Source organism: Canis lupus, chromosome 11 (genome assembly GCF_003254725.2).
Source record: "Canis lupus dingo isolate Sandy chromosome 11, ASM325472v2, whole genome shotgun sequence".
NCBI lineage: Eukaryota > Metazoa > Chordata > Mammalia > Carnivora > Canidae > Canis > Canis lupus.
Genome location: NC_064253.1, coordinates 50,161,792 through 50,175,173, shown reverse-complemented (window position 1 = coordinate 50,175,173; position 13,382 = coordinate 50,161,792). Strand labels below are relative to the sequence as shown.

The following is a 13,382-nucleotide window of genomic DNA, read 5'->3' as shown; positions in this document are numbered from 1 at the left end:
TTTATTTATTCATGAGAAACACACACACACACACAGGCAGAGACACAGGCCGAGGGAGAAGCAGGCTCCATGCAGTGAGCTCAACGTGGGACTCGATCCTGGGTCTCCAGGACCCCACCCTGGGCCGAAGGCAGTGCTAAACCACTGGGCTACCGGGGCTGCCCTCATTCAGTAATTTAAATGGTTTAACTTTTAAAATAGTTATGTTGGGGGATGCCTGGGAGGCTCAGTGGTTGAGCGTCTGCCTTCGGCTCAGGGTGTGATCCTGGGTCTGGGCATTGAGTCCCACCTCGGGTTCCCCGTGAGGAATCTGCTTCCTCTGCCTACGTCTCTGCCTCTCTCTCTGTGTCTCTCATGAATAAATAAATAAAATCTTAAAAAAAATTTATGTTGGTAGTTAGTAAATGTCTTAGTTAACGAGGGTAATATTTTTATTTTGGTAAATTTTGAGAGTAATTTTAGATTTATCAGTACAGAGAGATCCTGTAAACCCTTCATTTAGTTTTCCTGTTACCATAATCAAGGTACCTTTTTCAAAGCTAACAAAACAAATTGGTATATTACTCTTACCTCACTGAACAAGAGAGTCACTTTTTTATACAATAACTTGCTATTTTTTTATTGCCAAAAATAGTATAAAAGGAAATGGCAAATATTCAGTAATTTGATTTTTTTTTTTTTTTAAGTATTTTGGCTGAAAAGCCATTGGAAGAGAGTTTTCTGTTGGGGTGACTAATTTTAGTGTTTATAAGTTTCCATTTTCTTAAAATTTTTAAAATTGTGGCTAAGAAAAAAGTGACCTTTAAAATAATTTTTATTTAGATAAATACAGCCATTTCTATCCAGAGGTGCCCAGGATATCTTTTAAGACTTGACAGCAGAGCTTTTTTGACAGCTAAGCTGGTTCTAAGCCTGTGTCCTAGTAATTTCCAGTGCTTTCCTGTTCCAATTTTTTCTAGTGCTTATTACTCCATTTCTCTAAGGGAAGGAACATGTAAATGAGTCATGTGGCCATTTATGATGATTAATAACTTTAGGTCATTTAGCCAAAGGAATGGGACCTTTATGACATTTAATTTGATGTTTAGGGAAAAAAATCATGTTTGTTTGGCTTATGAAAACAGATTGTGTACATTTGAGAGCTCTAATCAGTATTTCTGTTACCATAGTGCTGTAGTTCTTGAGCTTTTTATCTTTTTGCAGCAGATTTTGGCATCTAACTTATATCTTAGGTGCTCAGATCTTTTTATTAATTGTGTATTTGCTTTTCAGGCAACAGCTGAACAAATGCGTCTCGCTCAAGTGATCTTTGATAAAAATGATTCTGAATTTGAAGCTAAAGTTAAACAGGTAAGTTTTTGGCAGAGGATACTATTTTGGCATTAGAATCTTCCTAGTTATAATGTTATTAATAATGAGCTAAACATTTGTGAAGAAGCACATTGGTGTAGTAAGTACATATAGCATTTGGCAAGTTCTCAGAAAGTTTTATTTATTGTTAAGAACCGAATTGGCTTTTCCAACATGGTAGTAATTCCAAATGTATGCTAGAAGCATATAACATTAAATTTTACAGTTATGTCTTTATTTAGAACTTTAATTAAAGACCTTTTGATTATAAAAATTTCAAAATCTCCTTTCCTGATAAGGCTTCTTTTCCCTTCAAGATTCTAGAAATCCGGCTATATAACCCTTAACTTGATCCAGACCTTGGTAGAGGTCTACAAATAATTATTCCTTGGAATGAGTGTCCCACAGTGAATTTGTTGCTGAGAGTTAGCTGGAAAAGGAAAGAAACCTTGCTTCTTTTCACTGCCACAGTAAAGAATTAACAGAACGAAAGCAAAACTTTATTAAAGTGTACCCCCTATGGAAGGAGTGGGCTAATCAAGAGAGACAATGGCCCTGGAAACTTGGTGCTGTTGTCTTATATCAGTTTTCTTTTGGGCAGGTCTTAGTGTTGCAACATTTGAGTGAAAGGCCTGGATTATATAATAATTAGCCAACTACTATGTCCTTTCCCAAGATGTATTCAAAAAGCCTGCATGGAGTAGGAAACTGCAACATTATTTCTATTTTAGAGACATAGGTCACTTAAGGACAAGCTACTGCTTTCTGCACTAGTGGAACAAGTACAACAAACTTAGCCTTTAGTCCTGCTGAGGATATTATAACCACAAACCCAGTACTAGATGGGTAGAATGGGATGCTTCCAGGCTGTCCTCAGTTGCGCCTCTCCATCATGATGTCTAATGTCTGTCCTTTTGCTCATGCCTAGCTTCCTGCCTAACTCTTTAGCCCTTTTCTCTTTAAACTCTTTGTTTATGCTTATAGTTGCTGTCATTAGACTATGGTAATATTTTTAGAAGGCCACAAAAAGGTTTATTAAAAGTTATAGAACTTATTCTCTAGAATGAGATTTGTGTGTAGTTTGAGACCTACTTCTATATATCATATTGTCTTTTATCTGAATATCATAGCAGATACACAAAAAAGAGCACTGGTCCAGGAGTTCAGAGTTTTAAGGTTAAACTTTAGTTCGATCCCTTACTAATTCAGTCACTGGGGGGTAATTTGATATTTAATGTGCACCTTATCACTTGAATATTACAGGTGTTGGGTTAATACTGACACTGACAGAAACTGACACTAGGCAATATCCAAAGATCAAGCTGTGGAAAGCTGTAGGTGTGTAGAACTTTCACTGTGCTATGCAGGGAGGAAAGAGAGAGAGAGTGGTATAGTGCGAAGAGCTCTATTTATGAGATCAGGATACCTGGATTCCAGATAGGTCTTGCTGGTAATTAGTTTTTGGCCACAGAGAAGTCACTTTAGATGTTGGGGTCAAACTATTTTAAACAGGTGATACATACTAAAATAGTTAAATGTGTATAAAACACAGCAGATACTTATATCGTATGTTTATTCCATCGTAATTGAGAAGCCTGTATTGTACCTAACCTGTGATGGTACTTGTGATGAGAATGTTAAGTGGCTCAATCTCCCCCCCCACTTTTTAAAATTTTATTTATTTATTCATGACCGAGAGAGAGAGAGAGAGAGAGAGAGAGAGAGAGAGAGGCAGAGACAGAGACACAGGCAGAGGGAAGAAGCAGGCTCCATGCAGGGAGCCTGACCTGGGACTCGATCCCAGATCTCCAGGATCACACCTCAGGCCGAAGTTGATGTTACACTGCTGGGCCACCGGGGCTGCCCTTAATCTCCCTTGTTTTTTTTTTTTTTTTAAATTTTTATTTATTTATGATAGTCACACAGAGAGAGAGAGAGGCAGAGACATAGGCAGAGGGAGAAGCAGGCTCCATGCACCGGGAGCCCGACGTGGGATTCGATCCTGGGTCTCCAGGATCGCGCCCTGGGCCAAAGGCCGGCGCCAAACCGCTGCGCCACCCAGGGATCCCTTAATCTCCCTTGTTAAAGAGAATGTGTACCACGGGGATTTCTTTGATTACTTCAAACATAGCACCCCGTTGAAGCTGCTTGCGGAAGTACCATGTCTAGGAGTGAGTTGTGATAGCTGGCTGTAGAATTCACTTGTGAGGTTTTTGAGTGTTGTCACTTATTAAGTGTGTGGACTGTTCTAATCCAATCAGTAGTAAACCACATAAGAAATATTTTCTCTGTACAAAACAGTTCAACTGGATGCTTTGTTAATAGTGGCCATATACACTTGGTCTTTGGGTAACATATAGCCCACTTACTATTTGAATAGTTCAGAATTTTGGAAATCCTAGGTCACTGCACTAAGCTGGAGTAGTCAGAGCTGATCCTTATTCTGAGAATGTTGATATATTTGTATGTGTATACTGCTCATTAATAATCTGATACTTGGTCATGTTGGAGGATAATTTATTTGTATTGATTAAAAGACAAGTGATAGCCACAAAAAGCAGGGAAACCTGTTCTTGCATTATAAGCTGAGAGTCTGGAAGGAGGCCACGTTCATGTGGAAGTATTGTATAATTTCTGTTTTACAATAGAAGAATCTTAAAATTGGTGTCATGTACCATTTTGGGTTCCCCTTAACTATTTTCTTAAAATTTCAATAGCTTATGGAAGTGACGGGGAAAAATCAGGATGAATGCATCGTGGCCCTACATGACTGTAATGGAGATGTAAACAAAGCTATCAATATATTGCTGGAAGGGAATTCAGACACGGTAAGTATTATTAATTGATTGGCAGTGCTGACATTTGTCTCCAGTTCCATATTGCATTTTGAACTTCACCGTTTTTGAGGGTGGTGGTGGAGGGAATTATGGGTTCCATTCCATGTTTGTTTTAAGACCCAAAAGAATACTAACCTGAAATGACTGTTTTTGTTATATATGGTTTCTTCATGAAGTTGTAGAATCTGAAGACTCCAAAGAGAACTTGGTCATCTACTCCAGCCTTACACAGTTTCCAAATTCTCTGGGCCTGTGGACATTTTCACCACCTGAAAAACTTCTCTGGCTTCACTGCTCATGTTTCTTCATCTCAATCGTCACCTCTTACTACTCCTTAAATCTCTAGACTAACAGAAAACCAGGATTTGCTGGTATATCTATTTGCTTATGTGTGAATATTCTACAGACATATTTTCATGACCATTTGACAGATAAAATAAGAAAAAGGTTTTTTTTTTTCCTTTTTTTTTTTTTTTTTAAAGCCTAGTGAAGTTTGAGGAATGTGTAGGCACACTAAAGCTCATCCCTTTTATTAGGAAGGATACAACTAAAGCCACACTAGGCAGTTGTCCCCCTTAATCTCTTGATTTTTCCATGGAGATTGCACAGTGTTTCTTTAAGATTTTATTTATTTAATTAATTTTTTAAAAAAGATTTTATTTATTTATTCATGAAAGACACAGAGATGGTGAGACATAGGCAGAGGGAGAAGCAGGCTGCCTGCAGGGAGCCTGAGGAGGGACTCAATCCCTGAACTCTGGGATCATGCTCTGAGCCGAAGGCAGACGCTCAACTGCTGAGCCATCCAGGCTTCCTGATTTTATTTATTTATGAGAGAGAGTGCATAATGAGGGCAAAGGGGGAGGAGGAGAAGCAGACACCCTGCTGATCAGGGAGTCAGACTCGGTGGTCTCAATCCTAGGACCTTGGGATCATGACCTGAGCTGACGGCAGCTACTTAACTAACTGAGCCACCCAGTTACCCCTGCACAATGTTTCATTTGTATTTTCAAATCACCATTTCAAAACAAGTTAAAGCAAAAAGTGATTCTCCTTAAAAAGGAGAATAAAGATGTAAACAATCAAAAATGCCTTCCTTGTCAGCAGTCAGGTTTAATCAGGTTCTCATTTTTAAGGATAGGCTGTATTAGGGACAGGCTATATAAAAATGAACTGTTGTGACAAGTTCATAAGTAAAATGAATATCTTTATTTAAAATAAGTAGAATAAAAAAAAAATAAAAAATAAAATAAGTAGAATGTGTTATATAACTATAAAAATCAGATGATTAGAAAAATAGAGCAATATCCGTGGGTAAAATTCCATGCAAGATAACACTAGTCTGTCAGTTTGTTGGGAAAATACATCATGTTAAGGGACAAAATTTTGCATAGTTTTTGTTTGCTGATACTTAAGCGTATAATTTCTGGGTTTTATAAAATACGGGAAATGTGTTTACCTCATTGTTAATGGATGTAGTATAGAATGGCTCTGTTTTTGTTTTTGCTTTGTTTTTGTAAAGAAAGAGAGTGGGGGAAAGACCTAGGGAGAGGGAGAGAGATAATGTTAAGAGGGAGAGAGATAACGTTAAGTAGACTCCATACCAGTGCAGAGCCTGACTCAGGTCTTGATCTCACAACCCTGATATCATAACCCAAGCCAAAATCAAGAGTTGGATGCCTAACTAACTGAGCCACCCAGGTGCCCCTAAGCTGCCTCCTTCATATATTAAAAGATTTCACTGTTGAATACATGAAATATTTCCATATTGTTCATTGGAGGGCCTGTTTTCTTTTTTCATGTTAGAGGTAGGCCAGGATACCACTTTATGTTGCCTTTCTTTTAGCTCTAGCAGACTTAATGTATGTCCAGTTCTGTGTTTTATTGAGTTTTAACGTCTTGAATGATAACATATCTTTGGTTATGTTGAACTTGGAAATCATGTGGTGAGGTCAGTCTGGTTTGGTTTCTTCATAGATTAGAAAATCAAATTAGGGCCTGTATACAGACACAAAAGGTATATGCTTGTTGAGACTTGAGAAGGCCGGGGCGGGGGGGTGGGGGGGGGATGATAGGCAAAGGAAAATTCCTTTGAAAACTCTGGTTTGTTTAGTATTATTCTTTTTTTTTTTTTTTTTTTTGTTTAGTATTATTCTTTAATAGCATTTGCCTTGTCTCCTCCCTGATTGCTGTCTGCAGTAGCCACGACTGACCAGTTGTAAAGAATATCTTCTGACTGGGATAGAGTTTATTGGAGTACAGGTGCTAGACAATAAAATCACTGTAGGGTTGCTAGAAGGAAGAACATTTAAAATAAACCATGGGGAAAAAAAAAACAAATTTTGTCCTATTCTCTAAGCTTATTTTGTGTCAGGATCTTCTGAAACAAAATTACTACTATTATTTAAAGATTTTATTTATTTGAGGGAGAGAAAGAGAGCACACTAGCAGGGGAGGGACAGAGGGAGAGGGAGAAGCAGGCTGCTTTTGGAGCAGGGAGCCCGATGCAGAGCTCCTCCATCCCAGGACCCCAGTATCACGACCTGAGCCAAAGGCAGGTGCTGCTGATTGAGCTACCTAGGCATCCTGAAACAAAATCATTACTTTGAAAAAAAAAAAAAAAGTTAGGTGGAATTATCCATGATGTTTTTAAGGATGAGTTTGTCTTTCTCATGTAAGAGGAACTGTCACAAGAGAAAACATTGAACATGATCATAAGTACCAATAAGTCTTTTATTATAATGCTGTTTTGAGTGACAGAATAGGTTTTGTTTTGTTTTTTTAAAAGAATTTGTTTATTTATTCACAAGAGACTCAGAGAGGCAGAGACATAGGAAGAGGGAGAAGCAAGCTTCACGCAGAGAGCCTGATGTGGGACTTGATCCCCGGATCAACCCGGAGCCAAAGGCAGACGCCCAACCGCTGAGCCACCCAGGCATACCCAGAATAATTCTGAAATACCAGTCTGTTGCATTACTATGCTTTTTTCTTTTCTTTTCTTTTCTTTTCTTTTCTTTTCTTTCTTTCTTTTCTTTTCTTTTCTTTTCTTTTCTTTTCTTTTTTCTTTCTCCTCTCCTCTCCTCTCCTCTCTCCTCTCCTCTCCTCTCCTCTCCTCTCCTCTCCTCTCCTCTCCTCTCCTCTCCTCTCCTCTCCTCTCCTCTTCTCTTCTCTTCTCTTCTCTTCTCTTCTCTTTTTTCTTCTTTCTTCTCCTCTCTTCTCTCTTCTCCTCTCTTCTCTCCTCTCCTCTTCTTTTTTCTTTTCTCTTTCGCGATTTGTTTGTGTTGTGTAGTTCCTGGCAAATAGGAGGTGGGAGAGTGATTTTTAATTAGCTGGCCTAGAAAGCTGCTTTGCTGATTACTAAGTGTAGTGTCTGGGAGGACCATTTCTCTTCAAGTTTCTTCAGACCTTTTTACAAGTAGCCAAATACAGATACAAAGATGGTCAGAAGTTTAGTTGAAAATCTTCCGTAATTATTTGGTTTATGTTGAAAGCTTGTGTGCCTGCTCACAGACTGTTGTGCCAAATGTGCTATACTCTCTTTAGCATTTACAGTGATATTAGACCAATTACCCCTTAAGTTTGCTCTCCTTAACTTTCCTCCACAAATAAGTTCTTGTCGGTCTTTGTGATTTTACAAGCCCAAGATTTGCTTATGGGTGTCTTTGCTGAATGAAATGGAGTAAGATATTTTTCTCAGATGTTTCACATATGCCGTACCTGGGTGGTTAAGTGCCTTCCTTTGGCTCAGGTCATGATCTAGGGTCCTGGGGTCAAGCCCCACGTGGGGCTCAGTGCTCAGCACGGAGCCTGCTTCTCCCTCTCGTTTTGCCCCTGTTCCCTGCTTGTGCTCTGTTTCTCTCTCTCTCAAATAAAGTCTTAAAACATACAAAATATGTCCCTTCATAATGATTGAGTACCATTAGGTCTGGCAGTGTAAAGTTATTATAAATTGTATACATATGCACCTTGTGCTGACTCCACTGTGTATAATTTTTCTAGGACTTCTAGAATTTACTTTTTGTCTTGTTAACCTAAGAGGACAGGATTCTGTCTTACATAGGTGTCTTATTTATTCATATTAGCAAGCATTATTGAGTTTTTGTAAACTGCAGAATTACTTTTCTGGAATAAACTTTTATTGTTTTCTCTAAGTAAAAAAACAATGCAGAGGGGTGCCTGGGTGGCTCAGTTGGTTGAGCATCTGCTTTCTTCTCAAGTCATGATCTCCGGGTCCTGGGATTGAACCCTGTGTTGGGCTCTGTGCTCAATGGGGTATCTGCTTCTCCCTCTCCCTCTGTGTGTTCTCTCTCTTTTTCAAATAAATAAAATCCTTAAAAAAAAAAGAAATGCAGAATGATAAAATGAAATTAAATGTCCTCATTAAATAACTACTAACTTTAGTATATTACATGGGCTTATATTTGAACTAAAAAAATGTAATCCTATTTTATACACTGTTAGTTGGTTAGCTTGCTACACTTAATATCATGGATCTCTTTCTGTGTGTACTTGCACAACTAGTTTTTCCCCTAAAGATTTTATTTATTTGAGAGAGAGAGAGAGTGCATGAGAATACGCACATGCATGAGAGCATGAGCAGAGAGGAGAGGCAGAAGGAGAGGGAGAAGCAAGCTCCATTCCAGGGCCCAGGGTCCCCAGGTCAAGAAGGCAAAGTCTTAACCAGTTGAGCCACCCAGGTGCCCCCACCTGGATAACTCTCTTAAGTGGCTACATACTGTTCTCTTTGTGGATGTTCTAGAGTAGATAGCCTCCTAAGGTAGATATTAGGAGAATCCCCCCACCTTTTATTCTAACCATTGTCTGTATATAAGTGTTTGCACAATTATAAAATTATTTCATGTGAATAAAGGCCTGAAAGTAGAATTGCTGGGTAAAAGCTATGAACTAATTAAAGTTTGGGTCCTGTTCCCAGATAGACTTGTAGAAGATTAGAATAGATGGGTATTCACCAGAACTGGATATGCCAGATTATTCTGCTGTAGCTGTCAGTTGTTGATTTTTAAAAAATCTTTATCAAAGCTTAAAGGTGGAAAATAACTAGTTTTAATTTTTTTCATATCTGGTGATTTTATATGTAACTAAATATATCGGTTCAGTTGAGGTTTATAGATGTCAAAAAAATTCCTTCTAAAAAAGCATTTTAAATCTGGCCTCTGCTGTTTTGGAAGTAATTCAGCTATTTTCTTCAATTTTAGTTTATTAATTTCTAGTGCATTTTATCTGAATATACAATACTAGTAATTTCCTTTTTTCCTAAGATTTTTTTAAGCTTAAGATAGTTCTTGCTCTTATTTTGGGACTGAATTACTTCAACTCTCTTGTGAAATGAGGTAGATGATGACAAAATAAATAGAAACAAATGGGCCAAAAAAAAAAAAAAGAAACAAATGGGCCAGTTTTGGGATTTCTCAGTGCTGTACCTTTATTATCGTAATACCACTTATTTTTACAAGAACAAAGTGTTCTTTTCTCAGCAATTTATATGTATTTGATTTGATTTGATTTCAGTCACCATTAGAGGAGAGGCAGATAAGGGAGGTTATATAAATTAACTTCTCATTAGAAACAGGTCTTTGAGATTGAAATTTTGGGTACTTAGTTTTTTTTTTTTTTAATAAATTTTTATTTATTTATGATAGTCACACAGAGAGAGAGAGGCAGAGACACAGGCAGAGGGAGAAGCAGGCTCCATGCACCGGGAGCCCAATGTGGGATTCGATCCCGGGTCTCCAGGATCGCGCCCTGGGCCAAAGGCCGGCGCCAAACCGCTGCGCCACCCAGGGATCCCTTGGGTACTTAGTTTAAAAAAAAAAAAGCTAATTTTATTTGCCTACCATTAAATGTTTTTAGGTGGTTACTTTGGTTAAATAGAGCAAGTTATTCCTGAGGTTTTAGGGCAGCATTTTAATGTAATTTTGTAGTCTTTGAGCTAATATATTAATAGGTTTAAGGCCTACTGAGGATAGTTGGGGATGGCATAGTATGGGAGCTTAGGGAAATGACCTTTATTTTTAAATCAGCATAGGAAAAGGCTCTGTGGTGGGACAATATATAGTTAGTTGTTAATTCAGCTAGTTGCTGTCCTCTTTTGTGCTGTGTATGGCAACAGAAGCTTAGTGCGAACTTTACTGTTTTTATCCTCTGAAAGATCTGAAAGTAGAACTTTATGGATAAGAATTAAAATGGTAGGCAAGTGAGCTTCAAGGTGTGGGTCTTTAGATCTGAAAGATAGATGCACACATCCCTGATAATTGTATACACTTTGAATGACAACTCTGAATGACCACTCTTGTCTTCGGTAGACTTCATGGGAGACTGTAGGGGGGAAGAAGAAGAATTTTGGAAAAGAAAATTCAGAAAACAAAGAGAATAGAGAGAAGAGAACTGAGAGAGAAATGAATCGTGGACGTGGAAACAACAACCGGAAAGGAAGAGGTGGCAATCGTGGGAGAGAGTGTAAGTATATTTCTCCTAATTTTTTGTTAAGAAAATTTTTATGCATACTGAGAAGCTGAAAGAGTGCTCCAACAAATGCCCTTAAATCTAGTTCTTCAGTGTTTGTCATTATACATAACTCTTAATATTGAGCTACAACTAAGTAGTTCATCAGAACCCTAACTGATGCAGTTTCATGTTAGCACTTACCTGGGCTGTATGTAGTTATGTTGTGTGTTAAGACTGCCTTTTTGGGGTGCCTGGGGTGCCTGGGTGCCTCAGTCAGTTAAGACCACCTTCTGTTATGTCTTAAAGTGCACCCTCTGTTTTGAAAGGAGGGCTTTCATTCACTGGTAGATGAAGATAGTTTATTCTTCCCACTTAATGGATACTATTTTATAGGCAAGGGTTAGATTAAGAGGGAAGTTGTTGAATAGGGAAAATTTTCTGAGTCCTTTCATTTAACCCGGATTTTGGCATCTTTTACCCATAACAACACTACTTGCTGTGCAGATATACCAAAGTAGCTAAATTATGAATGAATGAAAGGTAAATGCTTAACAAACAATCTTAGAGACTTTGGCTAGTTTATTTATTCCACAGATGTTTACTGAGTACCTACTATGTAGTCTGTTACTCTAACAGCCATAGAGCAATGAATAAAATAAATATTTGCCCTCCTAAAACTTTTACTGGAGGTTAGAGAGAGATGTTACAATAAGAGAAGTAACATTTTGTAGTAATACAATATTTTACTGATGTTATATGTGGAAGTTACGCTTTGGGAAAAACAAAGGCAGCAAGATGGTGATTTTAAGAAGGGGTTTGGCAAATTTAAATGCCAAGGAAGGCATTCATGAGGCAGCACTTATAACTCATGGCCCTGAAAGGGATGAGGAGAGCAAGATGTGTCAATATTGCTCAAAATTGTTTATTATAGGAGGCCCTGGGTGACTTCTGCGCTGGTAGCAGCTTGTCTCCCGCGACCTCAAAAAAAAAAAAAAAAACAAAAAAACCTGCTTATTACATAGAGTTGTTAGAATCAATACCGGTGTAGGGGTGAGGAGAAGATAACTCTACTGGCACATTCTGGATAGTATCCTGGGAAAAGCTGCCTCCAATTGAAATATTTTCAACAATTCATTATTTCCTTGGCATTGCTATTTTGCTATTCTAGGCCTTTCCTTTAAACCTAACCAGTGAGCCAGTTTTGGTGTGTATTACATATAGCTCCATAACAAATTTGGTCTTTGAAGCAGACTTACCTTAGGGGAGGGCAAGTCCAACTAGAAGAAAGGAAAAAGTGGCACATCATTTTAATTTCCTTACAAAATTTTCACCTATGAATTAAGCAAGATGTGCTGTCATCAGTTTTTTCAGCCATTTTTATTTGGTTTTGTTTTTACTGTTTTCTGATCCCTTAGGTAAAGTTTTAGCTTTTTTATAAGAAGTCTTTTTGTCCTTGCCTTTGATTGCTCTTGTGCACAATTATGTACAACAGGTGCTCTTTTCTTCCATAGTTAGAGGAGAAGAGAATGGAATTGATTGCAATCAAGTGGACAAGCTTTCAGACCGTGGCAAGCGAGTCCGTGGCAGAGGTAAGATAGAAGATAGAACAAGGGGGAAGAAGATGCTTGTGATTGGAAGGAGGCGGGGTGGGGGTGGGGGCTATTGGTATACTTATTTCACTAAGGAATGGCAGAGTACTCTGAAAGAGGAGGATTGATCTTCTGCGATCTTCGGATTTGTTTACTGATGGCTATGAATGAAATGTTTGGATTTGCATAATTTTGAGGAAACTTAACTGGTTTGTTTCACCGGAGCTGAGAAGGCCATTTATATGAACAATTTAAAGCTTGAAGCTCTGATCATTCAGTTCTCCTTTGTTGGACTTTTATAAATGTGTTTTACTCATATGATCCTAGTTTTAAAATTATTTGCCCATTGATTAGTTCCTTCCCACTCCCCAAATTTTCTGTTAGTAATCATTTCTTAACATTTATTAATTTGGGACATCATTAAGCCATTTTAATAAGGTAATTTCATATACTTTAGGGTGTGACTGAATTTTCTCAGGGTCATAAAATCAAGATACACGATGTAATATGCAGATAAGGCTTTGGTTCAGGGGACGAGCTACCTGAACTGACATTTTGTTTGATCTTCTTTCTTTATTATTTAATTTAATTTTTTTTTCTTATTTTATTAAGTAATCTCTACCCAGTGTGGGGATTGAACTGACAACCTCACAAACCCAGAGATCGAGGCTCATGCTCTACAGACCTAGCCAACCAGGAGCCTTTTTTGGATATATTTAAAAATTAAAAAAAAAAAAAACTTTAAAAAAGATTTTATTTATCTGAGAGATCAAAGAGAGAACGAGTGGGGGTAAGGGGCAGAGGTAGAGAGGGAAGCAGACTCCTCAGTGAGCAGAGATCCTGATGCAAGGCTCAATTGCAGGGCCCTCAGATTATGGCCTGAGCTGAAGGCAGATGGTTAACCAACTGAGCCACCCAGGTGCCTCTGTTGGATACATTATTAAATGCAGTTGTGACTAGTCTCCACATGAGCAGTTCATAGTGGCAGTTTTTGATCAGCAGTATTATTAAGCATAGGAATATTGTAGGCGGGCAGTCCAGGTGGCTCAGCGGTTTAGCGCTGCCTTCAGCCCAGGGTCTGATTCTGGAGACCTGGGATCGAGTCCCACGTCAGGCTCCCTGCATGGAGCCTGCTCTTCCC

The 13,382-nt window shown here is 38.3% G+C and overlaps 1 protein-coding gene across 13 annotated transcripts in view; it reads left to right on the top strand.

Moving 5' to 3' along the window:
- UBAP2 (ubiquitin associated protein 2) overlaps positions 1-13,382 on the top strand; it is a 124,716-nt gene that overhangs the window by 50,149 nt on the left and 61,185 nt on the right. For 12 of the 13 annotated variants that reach the window (XR_007400993.1, XM_049091865.1, XM_049091860.1 and 9 more), the window contains 4 exons: positions 1,273-1,350; positions 4,068-4,178; positions 10,511-10,664; positions 12,164-12,241. Coding sequence is in view for 12 of the 13 variants with exons in the window: in XM_049091865.1 (XP_048947822.1) it covers positions 1,273-1,350; positions 4,068-4,178; positions 10,511-10,664; positions 12,164-12,241 (421 nt within the window). In the remaining variant the exon portion in view is untranslated. Of the gene's footprint in view, positions 1-1,272; positions 1,351-4,062; positions 4,179-4,363; positions 4,559-10,510; positions 10,665-12,163; positions 12,242-13,382 lie in introns of those variants that run through there. The other variant, XM_049091867.1, reaches the window with a different exon arrangement.